At 38.7% G+C, this 16841-nt stretch overlaps 1 protein-coding gene across 4 annotated transcripts in view; it reads left to right on the top strand.

Annotated features, from left to right (window-relative positions):
• Positions 1–16841, top strand: part of DACH2 (dachshund family transcription factor 2) — a 313869-nt gene that overhangs the window by 254626 nt on the left and 42402 nt on the right. For all 4 annotated transcript variants that reach the window (XM_049828092.1, XM_049828091.1, XM_049828089.1 and 1 more), the window contains 2 exons: positions 1391–1526; positions 3406–3486. In XM_049828092.1, coding sequence (XP_049684049.1) covers positions 1391–1526; positions 3406–3486 — 217 coding nt within the window. The remainder of the gene's footprint in view (positions 1–1390; positions 1527–3405; positions 3487–16841) is intronic.

Here is a 16841-nt window from a genome sequence, read left to right as displayed (position 1 = left end):
CCACCAAGTAGCCAGACTGCATACTCCTAATGAAAAATCATTGCAAATAGGTTAGAAAGGCAGAAAAATTGCAAATTTCCTTTGAGACAACTTCTCCAGATTACACTGTAATTGTGATTTTTAATGAGGTGGGGGCAAGAGGATTGCCCTTTTGAAAAAACAGAAAGTAGTATTTCAGTTCTGAGTTTCTCCAGGGAACAGCTGATTGCCAGGGATGAGGGCAGCTCCAAAGATGCAGTTTCTGGAATTCTTTAAGTTCAAGCATCTCCTTGTTAGTGTCTCTCCATTGGATCTACGCTTTAAAGGACTTGTAATAGAGGATTGAAAACACAGAAGGGATTTTAAGATAAGAATATCTAGAGTATCTCAGGCCTGTATCCTTCCCTTTTAGAAGATTCTTATTTTTTGTTGGTCTTGGCAACAGGAATGAAGAGTACTGGAATTGTGAATTGAATTCAGAAAAATTATACATGTGGAATCACTGGGTTGGAAGGGATCTCAAGTGGTCATATAATCTCTTGCCTTCCTCAAGACAGGATGAATTATTACTTATTCCACGCTCGTCCAGCCTGTTGTTAAAGATTTTTACTGATGAAAATTCCACGGCATCTTCAGGCAGTCTGCAAGTATAGATACACAGAGCTGCATAATTTCATTTTGCTAAATTTTTATAATTTCTTATCCTTTTTTTTCTCCTTATGTAAAGTACTATTTATATTTAAATGAGAGGTTAATATCAAAGTTTTGTGTGCAAATGTACACATAAGAATTTGCAAGCACATTCTTACTTTTGTTAGTCACTGGTGGTTTTCATGCAGAAGTGAGGTTCTTACCGGTGCCACAGCTTGTCTGAGCACTACCCTGAGAAGATACCGATCTAATTTACTCAGGTACAGATTCTAGTGGGTTTATAGATTTGACTGTATTTAGTGACAGTTTAGTCCTAATCTAAATTGTTTATTTGAAATGTGACTCATATATGTCAATTTTACTATCTGTAGATGAAAAGGAGTTTGTGAAAACAACAGGAAAGAACATTCTTTATGTTCCTATGTGTGGAAAAGGTAGAAAATAAAAAGTTACCACATTGTTTATGTTCCTATGTGTGGAAAAGGTAGAAAATAAAAAGTTACCAAGAAAAAATAAAAGGTGGCAAATGCTATGTCATGACACAGAGGATGAAAAGCTGTGCCCAGATACATTACATGTAGAAGGCTATACTCTTTTTGGCTATTGAAGACAATACTGCTTTTTCGATGTGAATTCTGTTCACTATTTATCTCAGAAGGACCATTTGTTATTGCTGTTTTAGCCAACTTCATTTTTTCATTGAACTGCAGTGAAGTTCATGAATCAAATTGCACAGACCTTGTTTTATTTCTGTTTCAAGGAAAGGATTCAAGACAGCCCTTCTCCAGCTCCGTCTCTAGAAGACAGTCAGCGGCCTGGGAGCCACGCTTCCTCCCATCAGAGCAGCAGCGTGTCCAGCTCGCCATCCCAGTTGGACAACACACCGGACAGAATTGGTTAGTGCTCTGCAGCCTCACACCCCTTCGCAGTTACGGACCTCAAGAATTTTAGAAGTTTGAGGCAAATATTTCTTTGCAGGGAAACTCAGGAAAGCACTCACTTGCTTAAAAAAAAAAAAAAACCACAGAAAATTAATCACTATAGTTTGTTTTATTAGGTTCATCACTATGCAGAGCCCAGCCCCTCAAGATTCATTCTGTGCCAGTATCCACGCATGCACAGGAGCTATCACCCCTTCTCCAGTATGACCAACTTCTCCTGCATGCTGGAGTAAGAAAGTGCCTTTGAAGGCACCTGGAATTGAAAAATAGCAAGATATCTTTTTCTTCACATGTGTGTCAGAAAAGTCACAGATTCTGTGATGGCTTTTCTGTTCCAAAAACCTCCTCATGCCCACACATTCCCTCATCACCATGAGGCTGAGGACTTTCTGATTTTTTTTTTGGTCTCTCCACCACAGTTTTCTCAGCCTGTGCATTATCGATCTTGTGTTTAAAATGCTAATTCAGTCTAGAGGAAGTTTAGGTCCTATTCTTGGTGCTTCCAAGAGGGATCTAGGGCAAGTCAATTAACATCTCTTCACGTCAGTGTATGTCAACACTGTTGTCTTCACAGTGTCTGGAGCCCATGCAGGCTGAGCTAGATTTAAACTACAAAAACAGTGCAGTCCATGTAAGTCAGTGTAGACTTCACTCCCATCAAACAACTACTCAGCTGCTTGCTGGGATTTTGCCGTTTTGACTGGTCCATGCAGCAGCACCATGGCACTACATAGCACAGTTGGCTCTACACAAACTAGTCAATAGAACCTGAACTACTTTGCCTAAACGTGCATACACAGGGCAGAGACTAGAAAGTAGATTCCCCTCAGCTTTTTAATACGTAAAATAGGGCTAGGAATACACAGGACAAAAAATGCAAATTCCTATAGCAACAGTGAAAAAGGGACTTTTGTCCTCACTGTAGCTTTTGAAAGCTACTGTAACTTGTTTTAGTAATAGTAGTAGCACACACTGCAAGCCTCTGGGCTCTAGAAATGGCGCTGAAAGTTTTTTTTAAAGAAAACCAGATTTTATTTATGTTAAAACAAACATTTCTGTGTGTTGAAGTCTAATGCTTTCTGTTGTAAAGATATGTATATATACTTTGCATCTACATGAATATATATAGTTTTTACTTTTGCAATTTAAAAAAAAAAAAAAAAAAGCTCTCCTTGTAATGCAGCAATGAAGTTTTTGACAAGTGTCCTCACTGGAGTAACTTTGTATTCTGTAATTGGTTAATTGCAGAGAAGGAGATGTTTTATCAAATAAGAACAAAGAAAATAGGCATCCTGAAATCATAAACTTAACATCTCTCACTGATCATGCAGATGTTAAGTAAAGAATTTCTTTCAACACTACAGTGCATTGTTTTTTCGCTGTCATCTATCTATTTGGGTTACTATCTGTCAATCTGTATTTTTATTAAGCTTGCTGCTTTATAGATAATTACTAATACTTAAATCCTTAAATGTATTTTTCCCCAGAATGATTTCTCTGAAGTACTTTTCTAATTACTTAATTTGAACATTTCATAAGAAATCACATTCATCTCGGTAGTAATTTGGGTTCTAACTTGGTATCTTTGTTTAATCAACTTAAGCAAATTTGCTTTTGCTGCATATTTTACGTGGCTCTAAGTGCTGAACTGGGACAGTGAAATGGTTGATTATGGGCAACAAAAATGGTCAATTGCTTTAGAACTTATATAGTATAAATAAATGTTAAAATACCAAAATATTGACAAAGAGGAAATATAATTTAATATTTTCCACTTTTCTGACTTTTTTTTACTGAGAGCGTTACATAGCTGTGCACTCTGATTTTTTTTTAGCTATGCTGACCAACAGCAGGGAAGGAGAGCTCATTGATCAAGAAACTGGGACCAGCCTAAAAAAAATACAAAAGGAGAAAGGTAAAATTATGGACTGTTTTCCATCTCAGGCGTTTAATTACACTTATTATGTGTTTTATTCCTTTTTCTGGTATTCTGCATATGCAATGGCATTATATTATAAATTTAAGAGAGCTAAGTTCCTAATTGCAATGAATAATGTATCCAGTGAATTTACATGGCGTTCTTCTTAGGAAGTGTAAACAATCAGATCGTTGCTTCTCTCTGTTTATATAGTATGGTGCTAATACTTTGCTGGTCTTTTGGCTCAATTATTTATGAAGTTCCTAGCAAATATTTGATTAGTCACATGGTATTGTTTCTTTGCCTCCAGGGGATGTGTGTGCAGACTACTCTAATGCTGGTACGTAGGTGAGGGAAATAAGCCATTTTTTGTGTCTAATAAAATTACATTGCCTCACAAGTAAAGAGGCAGCAAGGGAGAAGTGACGTTTGGCCGGTAGCGATTCTCCTGTAGGCAGGGAAGTGCCTCTTCTGCTCGTTCTCACTGCAGTGATTGCTGGGTACTGCAGCAGGTGAATACGTTGGTGTATGCAGGTAAGCCTCGGGGAGGTGTTCTAGTGGCATCTGTGGCTGCATGTTGAGAACGAAGCCACCGTTTTGTTTCCTTGCAAATATAACAAAAAAAAGAAATCATAGTAATAGGTGAGAGGTTTGTTCTGGCAGCACATACAGAAAGCGCCGTACAAAATGAGTGCTTGTGATAAAAGAAGATGGGATATAGTTAAAGAAATGAAAGAAAGCTGAAGGTAAGTGAATACTGGAAAAATACTGCAAAGCATCTACTGAGGGAGGTATTAAGGTTTCAGAGTGAAAAAGATGTGAAGGAAAAGAAAGAGAAGGAAGCGACCAAAAGAGGGGACAACATAAGCTAAATGTGCTTAGAAGTCTGCTGTAAATACGAACGTTTTCTCATAAATGAAAACACAAACCGATTTATATTTTGATTGAGGTGATTTTAACGTATTTTCTGAGAGAACTAAAAAGACAGGTATAGTCAATTTTATGAGCTACTCAAAAGAGAATTTGGAGGCTCCATGTGCCCTGTGGTTCCAGACTTACATAAAATTATTTGAGCAGATTCATGATTTTGTATGATCAGCTCAATTCGTTAGACACCTGTGACTGATCCAGTCATGGGTAGGAAGAGCCTGAAACTTTCTCCTTACATTTTGGATCTTCATACTCTACTCTCTCTCTTCTTGAAAGCAGAAGAAGCTGTTTTCTATTCACTGGTTTCTCTAGGCATTTAAGCACTTTCCTCATGAACCCCAAAAGAGCCCTTTTGTGCCATTCTGAGATAATTTTCTGTCTGGATCATCATGCTTAAATCCTTCCCTCTTGACTCCCGTTGGTATTTACGGACCAACACCAGAGGCTGAGGAGTTATTAACCACACCTTCATTCCTAAGATTAAAAAATTACGTTTCTGTAGTAATTACATAGGCAGGTATTTAAATGTGAAAGTGCAGTTGGTTTTAATTTTTTTGAACTGTGCATGGTGTCTTGCCACATGTTTAGTCATTTTTCAGCAAAACAATTCCATATCCTATGGGGTTCGAAGATGCAAATCATGTAGTTATTGGTAGTAGCAGTCCTGTCACTCAGGATGGATGAAGGAAGGTACAGTTTAAGAATCAGAAAAGACAATAATGAAATCTCCAAAAGCGTGAAAATAATTTAAACCCCACCACCTGTGAACCCAGTTCCCAGGCTCCCGTGATCATTGAACGTTCCTTGTAACATGTACAAAATCACAAAGATCTGAGGCTAACATTTTGTGTACCATAGTTCACCTTAAGAATAAAGTTGTATAAGTTTATTCATTTCCTGGTCTACATTTTTGCATGGTATTATCTTCTTTAATTGATTATGTACTGGGAAATACGTCTTCGTACATGTGTTAACTTCCGCATGCACTTAGGGGATTTTTTTAGGTTGAACTTAGTGTTCGGAGATTCACCTGCATCAGAAAAAAGTGCTTGAAAATCATGAGACATTTTAAATTATCATTTTAAAGGTAGAATACTGTTTCTGGTTTTCTACTTGGTCTGCACAGGTCAAGTTTTTCTCTGAAAACGTGAGAATGAGAAATTACTTCTTTTTTCAGGTAGATGTAATTTTCAAGTAGTCCCACAGGTCCAGAACCAAAACCTTTTGATGACATTATAGTGTGACAAATGCTGAAATTTTGAAGGCACCAACATTGTATATCCAACAATTCCAAGCTGATTTGCATTTGGCAATGTGGCAGACCTATCTTACAGTTCCTGTAGGAATCTCTGTTCAATAGGATACAAGCACCCAATAATTGATGGACTGCACCACTAGGACAGAGTTGATACTCTGCTTCTAAAAATCCCCAGCCTGCGTGTGGTGGGCCTTCCTGTCACGCCATACAAGTCTTGTTGCTCCACAATGATTTGTCTCACTCCTGTACGGATTCTTTGTTCCTGATAGTATTATTATTGTCTTGTGTATAATTATTTTGGGCTCTGGTGCACTTCAAATATGTTGAATGTTTTTCATAGTCAGATGTGGACAGTCACTGAAGAGCGTGATCTGTGCTGGGTTGCTCAGCAAAAAATACATGTGTGATTTGTATACAGAACGAGCTTTGTTTTTCAAAACCTGCCATTACTTTTACTCAGGCAAAATATATTTACCACGGAAAAGATTTTCAAAGTTATTAAGAAAGAATGTAGTTAAAATAAAAGTATCAACATTTATTAAGTATGACAAGTAAGCGGTTTATACAACCGTGGCAAACATATGTTTTCACATCTGTTTTGAGTAATATCATCATGATTTTAAAAATGATTTATAGCTCTGCAGGCCGTAAAATGCCAGCTTTGCTGTAAGTTGGAAGTTTTCAAACAACAAAGAAATTATTGAAGGCATATATTGAACACAGTTTTGTGTTATACACCTTGATATAACTTTACAAATCTGAGCACTCTGTAACAATTAAGATAGCAACAAATGAAAATTACATAAGTAAAATTTAGCAGTAGTACGACTTATGTGAAATCTTAGCATAAAAAACAATAAAAGTTATTGTTATAATTATAGGCAAATACGGTGATATCCCTCAGGATACAGTTTTTGTTTTCCATGTCCCATTTTAAGTGATCTCAGTACCAGACAAAAATGTGCCACTTTGTTCTCATCAAAGTAATTTCAAGGTAATTAGGGCTGAAGAGAATAGAGCTTAACAGTTTTTCTTTAAAAGACAGTTAATATGAGGTTGTTCCAGTTATGTTGAGCTGTTTGCATATGTTGGTGGGGCAGAATTTGCAGAATTAGTGGCGCGCTCAGTGCAGAGGCGTTAGAGCCCAGTTACAGACCATACCTTTAAGCCTTTTGAAGGAGAAATGCCATTAAATCTGAATTACTCCGCATCCTTTATCATCTTTTTAGGAAGTATGGTCAGGCTTAACATTAGAGGACAACACAGTCAAACATCTTTATAGGTATGGGGTTGGGGTTTTTTATTTTATACAAAATACATTAGTATATTTTTGTCAAATGTCTTTATTATGGCGCACAAGCGTTTTGCCTGTGCATCCATGTCAGGATGTGAGTGAAAACCGTATGAAGAGTAATCTGTACTTTATTTTGAAATTGCTAGTGAAAGGAAACAGAGTTAGAAAATCCCCAACAGAACATAGCCCCAAATGTTTACAGAAACTTAAAATATATTCTTCCTGATTGTGCTTACTTGCTATGTCTGGTTTTAAGCAGTTACGTTTTACCTGAACAACTGCTCACAGAAATTAAATTTTCAATTCATCTGCTTCAGTTATATATCCTGGAAAAAATCTCTATTGTATGGGAAAGGATTGTGTTTGACACAGCCCTGTATAGGCTTTACAGAAACCTCCATATGAATTCTGGCATTAGGAAGGTTAAACGAGGCAGAAAAGAATTTGGCCGTGCCTTCCAGTTGGATTTAAATACTGGTACAATTATTCTGTTTGACTGCATGACAAGAAATATTTCAGACTCCTCCTCTGAAAGGCACTGGCCCAAGTCTTGCCACAGTGAAATCAATGGGAATGTTCCTGATGTCTTCACTGGGAACAGAGTTTGGCCAAAGCCTGATATTTTGGAAGTTTGCTCCCCGGCTAATAGTGCTGCTTATTATTCCAGACGGGAATGGTGCATGCTCACGGGCTGCATGAGCGCTGTGGTTCCTCCTCCTGAGCCCTGGTGAGAGCCAGGCCCACGCCGGCCGCGTCCCTCTGGCCTGAGCTCAGCGGCGTGCAGCGAGGACGGCTGGGCTCGGGGGGACCACGGCGGGCTTTGACCGGGCGTTCACATGGGTGTTCGGGGCGCTGGAGCGGCACTCCGCCCCAAGCGAACCAGAGTAAAACTCCATAGGAAAACTTCATAAATGACCAGCGTCTTCAGACTTAACCGTTGGTCAAGCAGTCTGAGTAGAAATAAAGGCCGTATTTATTGAGAAAGGGATAGCGGGGAGCCTGGGGGGGCACAAGGAGTTGGGAGGGGACACAGCTGACCCCAGCTGACACAAGGGATATCCCCATTCCATATGACGTCATGCTCGGTATGTAAAGCTGGGGGAAGAAGAAGGAAGGGGGTTGGTTTTGGAGCGATGGCGTTTGTCTTCCAAGTAGCCGTTACATGTGACGGAGCCCCGCTTTCCTGGGGACGGCTGAACACCCGCCTGCCCATGGGAAGCGGGGAACGAATTCCTTGGTTTGCTTTGCTTGTGCACGCAGCTTTTGCTTTACCTATTAAACTGTCTTTATCTCAGCCCACAAGTTTTTCTCGCTTGTACCCTTCTGATTCTCTCCCCCATCCCGCTGTGAGGGAGGTGAGTGAGCGGCTGCATGGGGCTGAGTTGCCGGCTGGGCTTAAACCACGACAGGGCTATGTCTCATGTTTCCAGTAGACGGTAGTCTCCAAAACTGTGCATCTGGCAGCTATTCCTTTTCATTTTATTAAAGAACACCTTTCCCTTTATTACTTCAAGGAAATGGGAATTTTGCATCATTTCTGTCAGCTGAGTGAAATATTTTCAGATGGCCAGAGACTACGGTAATGAAAGAATAACTATATTTATTTATTGTATTTCATTAGCAGAAAAGAGGTTTTATGCTGTTTAAATTAATCATTGCCAAAGGACTGGGTTACTCAGGATGTGAGGGGAGGAGAACGAGCAGGTGCATAACACCTGAAACAGCAACAGGCCCTGGTGGTGGGGGGCGGTCCTCCAGAGAGAGGACTTTTCCAACAATTAATCTGAAAGCATCCAGATGGAGAGTGCAAGGAATGAGAAAGAGAACTAAGAGTACGAAGCCGTACCATGCAGCGTGTATACAAAGTGTACGATAGGTGCCAACACTTCAAATATTCACCATGCTGTTTCTTTGACGTATCAATACTTGCATGTTAAAGATGTAATGAGAAAAAAAGCAATTTTCTTCACGAATGTGCTTATGAATCTCCTCTTGAGATACATGAAAAACTCCCCAAATTATAAGTCAAGTCATGCTCCTTTTGGTATCTAAGTGTGTATATATTAGAGACCCAGGGGTTATATCATAAGCAGTGGATGCAGTAATACATGGGTTTAAAGGTTGCAAGGGTGTCTTTTTCCAAAAACCTTAAGTGACATGCGCAGTACAAATGTTCACTGGAAAATTTAGAGATATTTTTACATTTTCTGTCCTCTGAGAATACTGAAAGTTGACAAGCACAGTGCTCTATTCTGGGTAAAGGCTTTTTCCACAAGTTTTTTTTGTTGTTGTTAAATTTAACCTGCAAGTGAGCTGACAACTGTTAAAAGGGTGGCCTAAGAGTATATGTGATCTTTCATCAGTCAATCAATCCAAAAACAACCCCACCCCAAACCCATGCAACTAAGGCAAACTCTTACTAACACTTAGATTCACAATATATGTAAATAGAAAGTCATGGTAAATCTTTAACTTTTTGATGTATCTAGACTCATAATCGTTATGATTGTGTGTTTAACCATTGCTCAAACGATTATAAATACAAGGGCAGTTATGCAAGAGATATTAATGAAGTATTCCAAGGTCACATCTTTTACGTTAAGTTTATATTAGATCTTTGTTTGCAGAATAAATTTTAAGAATGCGTTTTTTCTGAAGTGTAAAATACCTGCTTCATAATTACCTTGGCAGATGAACCAAGACAGTTTGTTACTTTGATATATAATTTATTAATATGTTTTATTTATTAGATTTCAGTGACTTTAATGTATTGCTGTCTAAATACTACAAATTACGAGTCTATATAAACATGCTGAAATAGTGAAATTTTCTTTACTAAAAAGGCTTTGGACAAAATTTTTTAGTAAGGTATTCATGTAAGTTCGTGGAATAAAATGGGCAAATAAGAACAAGATAAGACAGAAATAAGGTAGCTACTCTCTAAAGTCAGGTTGTCTCTTTAGAGTTTACCATTTCCACTTTTCCTCCAATACTGTGAATCGAGTCTTAGGTAGGTCCATCTTATTGAGCTATATCAGATTTGAAAGGCATAAAAAGGGGAGAAAAATTGCTGATTGGCACCCAGTGACCTAAGAAAGCTTTTGGATTAGGTCCGGGAATCTTTTCCTTAGAGTTAGCACTTGTATTAAAACTGACCCTTTGAATTCTCTGATTCGTAATACCTCTGATGCAAAGTCATTAACCTGAAAACTGCAGTTGATGACATTCTTAATGTCTATGAGTTATTTAATAAGTTTGCCTTCAGTCCTCATTACGAGCAGTAAGATCTGAAAAATATGCATCTTGAAAGGTTGCTGAATGGTTTTCTCATGTTACAGAAATCCTTGAGGTTGCTGGGAATGCACTGACAGGGCTTCAGCTTACCCCTGCCTGTGCTCCGAGCCAGCCGTAAGCACCAAACCTGCTCCTGAGAAACCGCGTTTGTGCCCAAGTGTGTAACCATGCATACGTGTAGGGAAGGAATAGGTTTTTCTCTGTTTGAACTCATCCAGTAAGTCTTAGACTGCCACCGCTTTAAATTTTTGTTTGTACAGACAGTAGATGTTACTGAAAAAAAGACATGTCGTTTCTAGCAAGGACAACAAAGACTACCATCAAACACTTCTCCACTAGGAAGTTACTTCGATGCCAGCAGTTTCTGCTTTCAGAACAGGTGTGTGTTACATGAAAAGACAGTTTTGGCATATTTCATGCATTTGATTTAAACCAAAGTCAATGGATAAGAATTTAAATTAATAACAAAAATTATTAATTGGTGATTTTGAAAGTTTCGCAATATTTGTGTCTGAGGAAGACCTTCAGGAAATTCGTAGAAGCTGCACTTCATAAAATACAGGTTTCTTTTCTAGGGATTACTAACAGTGAGCTACACTTCAGAGTTTGTCATGTTGCCCGTAGATGGATGTTAAGTATCACTGAAATACTGAGTGACACAGTCACATCCACGGCCCTGGCTCCAGAACCTTTGTTTTGGTCAACAACAGAGAGGACCAGAAATGCTCTTGGTTGTGACAGCAATGTGTGCTCCTGCTGTCAAAGAGCAAATCCAGCCTTTACAGCATCAGTTGACTTTGCTTTTTATAACCTGATCTCTGAAGAAGAGGACAACTCAAGAGAGCGCAGGTGCTTGCAGGGGGATGCTCTGCCCATCTGTGCCCCTGGGCCAGTGGCCTTAGGAAAGCGTGAGTTATATGGGGAAGCCTTGGAGCATACCTAGCACAGGCGGATGGTATTTTGTGTGACATTTTTACATATTCAGGACTTTTTTCTAATTTGATCTTTTGAATATCTTAAGATAGCTCTGTGGTGTGTCTGCCTTCTGTGTAAAAGTCATGAAAGGTTTCTGGCGATGGAGAGGCTGAGGACAAAACCATACATTTGTGTGCATCTCCAAAGTGTGTGTGTACATGCTGCATTAGAACAAATATTCCTGATAATAAAAAGTAACAAATCCTTAGTGGACATATCAAGTAGTGAACTAATTTTGGACTGGAAGTAGGAAAAGATAATCCTCTTGAAATAGATAGGTAGTCATGAAACCAGAATAAATATGTTCTTCATTATATTTCAGACATTGCATTGAATTACATCAGTAACGTTACATGATACCTTGTTAGCAGAGCTGGTACGACCCATATACTGAACTTAGAAGCCACTGGGGCTGCAGAACACAAGGAGGTCCAGACCACAGCCAGCTCAGGCTGTAATTTCAAGGAAATCAGATTTCACGTTTGATTGTTGGGGCAGAGGGCACCACTACAGCACTTCTTACTGTGTTAGGTATTTGTTTATTATAGCCATATTTTTTTCTGGGGATGGACAGTTCTATTAGTAGCTTTTTCATATTATCAGCTGTACTTTGGAAATTAAGCATTGCACCTGAAAGAGTGGGAGGCCACAATAGTGAGCAATCAAAATAATTTCAACTATTTTAAAACAAGCACTTTATTTTGAAGAAAAATGGCCCATTTTGAATTCCTCCCATGAAACTCCCTGTAGTTTTGACCAAGTTCAGTATTAATGTTGTGATGTTCTTTAATGTTTCTTATTAATACAGTAGCAGTAGATACATGGGTGAGACCGTAAGAATCAGCAAGTGAATGAAATGCTTATTATGTGTGTTACGCAAAACCTTACTGTCCTCGCATGGAAAACCACACATACACAGAAATATGTCTGGAAACCTTTTTGTTGTTGTTGTTGTTCTAGTCTGTTTTCAAGTTTTTTATCATATTCATGTTGTTATTCTATATATTCTCCATAAATGAATTTAGTGGGGAAAAAAATGTGCAGAATAATCAAGGAGTTGTCATGCTTCTAAGATGTCTCCCTGCTTTTCCTCCCCATTTACCTCAATCATAGGAGCAATTTATTTGCCCAAAGGGTAAACAAACCTTAAATGCCTGATTGTGAGATTATCATTATACAGTCATTATACAACCCAGTAAGTTGTGAAATAACAAGGAGGACATAATCATTCTTACAGTGATGGTAATGTTTTGTAAGTACCTATCCCAGCAAGCTGACCAGTGCTGGGAAGTGCCCACAAGAGAGGCTGGTGCCTGCTCCCACATGGCAGGCGAGTGCTTACATTTGCTGAAGATTTCCAGCTGCGAATATTCTTCTTGTAGTAGGTACTTAGGATTGATAAAAAGATGGAAGGAGAGACACCTGTGCCTTGCTGTATTTGGGATACCCCAGTTGTTGGGGTACTCTGTGGGAAGTAAACTTCCTTCTCCAAACTCCTCAATTTGTAGCAGGAGATTGAATCTCCCCTCCCAAGCGAAGCCTCTTTCGGGCTGCTCTGTCTCCGCATTGCATCTAGCACACTATCTCCAGTTAAAGCTGTTCCACTTTGTCTGAGTGATTAAATATTCCTAAGAGCAGGCTCCTTAACTAGGTCCCTTGGCCTGCTGCATTATCAGCTATACTGTTGAGCTGCTTTGTGTCTTTCCTCCCCTTCCCAAACTGCTTTACTAAATAATCCCAAACCAATTGTCTGATCGTTTGAAAGCAGGACTCTTACCTGTCAAGTGGCCACAGCATTTGGGGCTTATGAGACCATCAGCCAGGGAGTACTGGCATCCCTGGGCTCGTGGTCTATCTCAGATCCTTCAAACAGGACCCAAGGTAAGCTTCACAGCCAAAAATACATGTGGCCAGGGGGACCTTGGGCATAATTTTAGAGGGCTAAAGGCAGCTGTGAGATTGGCTGTTGGCTTTTTTAGTTACCTTGTCAACACATCTGTGCCCAGCATTAGGACACCAAGTGCCTTTGTAGCTTTAGCTTGAAGGATCAGACTTCTGAGAGTTTTTGAGGCATCACTCCTATTTCCATAATTGTGGTTCACCTGAATACCTTTGACAATCAGCCCCTAAGTAATTGAAAGTAGAAGTTGGACTCCTAAGTAATTTGGAAATGTTCGTTTGTGATGTATTTGTAATGCTTAATCATGTTCATGACAACTGTTAAAAATACATAGTTTTCCCAAGAGGTTGTATTGCACATACACAGGTTCACTTATTCTGTAATCTTTTTAGCCATTAGAAATTCAAGGTAAATGAGTACAAAACTAGAAAGACAGTGATTATTCCAATACAGAATTCCCCAGGCACGCTTCTTTGGTCATGCTTGGACTTTGCATGTTGCTTTGGAAAGAACAACTGACTTATTTTCTTCTTTTACTTTATAGTCAGCGTGACAGTAGTTTCCAAAGCCGATTTTCCTTCTAGTTGACAGAATATGACAGGCTATAACAAGTAGTTTAATAAATGAAATTCTGCTTCCAGGTGTATTTTGAGGTGTTGTAATCTATAAAACATTGTGTAGTTTTGAATCTGTCTATTTTATCCGTCACCTGGACTGCTGTGCAGTATTTTGATAGCTAGACTTGGCTTGCGTGAATTTGCTGACATACCCATGGCTTATTCGTGTGAGTGTTGTCGGTGAGGGGATACATAACTGTAAAATTTTTAATGACAGTTCAGTGGAGTGCCTCTTCTGGTGTTGCAGAAGATGCTTTTTTTGATGTAGAATATGTTGGAGGATGGAGCATCTCTGCTGAATGGCTGAGCTGGAGCAGAAAATGGAATGTGCGTGTACACGTGTCTATTCACAGAGCTCAGAAAATATGTATTGCTCAGAAAATATCATGTTCTTCAGGCATCTGTAACCTTTGGAGACATTTTAGATGCTGTCAATTAGAGATTGGCCTGTATTTATTATTGTGGCAGTTAGTTTCAAATACAGAGTAGATAATTTACTTTGATTTTACAAATGGAAATAAAGAGAGAAATATAGAGAAATATAGAAACATAGAGATCGTCACATTCAGAGCAGCCTCTTTAGCCTCTTCCATGGGTTATTCCAGCTCTCCCTTAAAAATCTAGTAAAGGAAGAATAAAATTGAAGCATCTCTGATCAAAGATTTGACTCGTACCTTCACAATTCCGCAGTCGGTAGCGTAAGAGGTGATCTGGCCAGTTCACATCTCGGCCTTCAGAGAAGCAGGTTTGCTGGTTGTGCCCGCAGTGCAGCACATACCCTAAAGAAACTACTGCTAGCAAAGGAACCGCAGCGGTGCAGCCCAGTTGTGCGGTGCTACGGTGTTTGCCTGGAGGAATTAAGACATCAGGAATGGGGAATGCCTCTGTGGGAGCCTGATTGCTAGTGTGGCTAAACCGCTCGTAGCGTACAGACTATCTCGTGTCTTCTGTGGCATTGTGCTGTGTCATGTGGGAACATCCTGGCTGATAAGTAGCTGTAGCATAGATTTAGAATGTTTGCATCACTAAAATGAGACTTTTTATCTAAAAAGAAAGGTTATCACAGAAGAAATCCAGAAGGCAAAATAATACATATTAAACCTTGTTTTCCAGGCTGTTGAATCAATTTATAGTAATACGTGAGTGAGCAGGAAGGTAACAGCATCTGGTAGCAATAAATGTTTCCTTTCCTGAGTTACCAAATTGGCTATGGGAACGTGATTAGAAATAAAATATAATGATTTCTGATAGAAATAGGTAACACTGCATGGGCTTTGAGATAAGAACTTGAGAAACGTGTAAAATAAATGCAAAACTGGTTTTGAAAAGGGGTGGAGATAACCATTTTCTCTGGTGTGTGCCAAGATTTGTGCATTTCAAATGTTAGCAGTTGGCTTCTTTTCAAAACTGATAAATAATGATGTTTGTTGTGGAAACAATTATCCTAAAAATAATTTAAAAGGATTATATCCCCTTTTTGTTTGCCTATAAAGACCACATTCAATTTATATATAGACAGAAAGAGCTCCACTTGCATCTATAAAACAGTTCTTAAATCATTCTAAATTATTGATGTGCACAAAGAACTCTTTCTGCTTTTGTTTGAAGTTTTATTTCTGCGGCGTTGTGCTTTCTAATTGTACTTTCAACTGCTATGACATCTGTTATAGTTGTTTCAAAAACTTCCAATACTTTTCTTTTTTAATGATAGACAGTCTTTTCAAAGACAAACTGTCTTCATTTTGAGCAAGAAAAATAATTAGTTGAAAAAAGATCACTGATTTGGCCGGGGAACTCACCATTTTACTTTTTTTTTTTTTTTTTTTTTTTTTTTTTTTTTTTTCACAAGTTGCTGTTTTATATGATTCCAGCACCTACTCAACAGAAAGCTGGCCAAGAAGAATTCATCTCTGCAGCAACTCAGAAACCATAGAGCATCAGCATATGTCCTTTGCTTCCCCAAGGAAATCCAGGACTTTATTCTACCAAAAAGAGTACCGAGAAAGCACTTCACAAACTGATAGTCTCTATATGTCTAACAGATGGAAAAGTAAGCTACTATTCCAAGCTACTATGCCCAACAATATAGGAAAAAAGCTCCGCAACTGGAGATGAGATTAATCCTTAAAAGTCTGCTTAGAAATCCTTTTTAATATAACCAGTGATATGGATATGAGGTGCAGCAGTAAACTTAGTTCTAATGATCTATGACATAATTGCAATCTTAGCTTTTGCATAAAAATACAGGAGACATTTCAAGTATCCTAGATTAGGAAAGCACAATGTAAAGACATTTCCTTGTCTTTTATTCAAAAGAGAGTATTTTTCCCCTTAAGGTAGAATAGGCTTTCAGCAGCTTTGAAAAATTTAAGTCCAGGACTCTGGTCCAGTTGCGGTACACCATAACTAACCTTTAAATTAGAAGTTACCTAGAATTCATATAATAATTAATACAACGCTAGGGGGATTTAATTGACCACAAGATTAAACTATTAAGGAAAAAAATTTCATCCTAATTGAGAATTGAACCCTTACCCTTTATTCATTGAGTGTCTGCTCTGCCACTTGAGTCGTGAATTGGGGGTTAATTGACTGTCTAGAATCTCCCAAGGAGCAATTATTTCATATAATGGTGCTAACACATACTGTAGTAAGGCAATTTTTAATGGCATCGTTTTTTCCCCTGGATTTAGAGAGATTTCTTGAGGACAGCAAGAAAAGATGTTGGATGTGGGGAAGGGAAAAAAGATGTAAACAAAAAAGGACCTGGGGTTTCCTTTCAAGTGCCAATTGATGAAGATCAACAAAGAGAAAAGGTGTCGATGTGGGTTTGCAGTTAGAATAAGACCTCACCAATTTTTGGTTAAGACACCCCCCTAATCTCTGTGTCCTGTGGGTCACACTCAAATCCCAGCACTCTTCGTGTTTCTGTTAAGATGCAGTAGCAGTGGCCCGCAGTAAGATCTGCATCGTTCTGGCTGCGGTCAAAGGTTTTGAACTCCACTGAACGCATCTCAGTTTTGTTGGACCGACCACTAATTAGTTTTAGTCTATGAAGCATGTTTTGCTCTCCAGTGTAAATAT

Source organism: Accipiter gentilis, chromosome 24 (genome assembly GCF_929443795.1).
Source record: "Accipiter gentilis chromosome 24, bAccGen1.1, whole genome shotgun sequence".
Classification (NCBI taxonomy): Eukaryota; Metazoa; Chordata; class Aves; order Accipitriformes; family Accipitridae; genus Astur; species Astur gentilis.
This window is presented reverse-complemented; position numbering and strand designations above follow the sequence as displayed.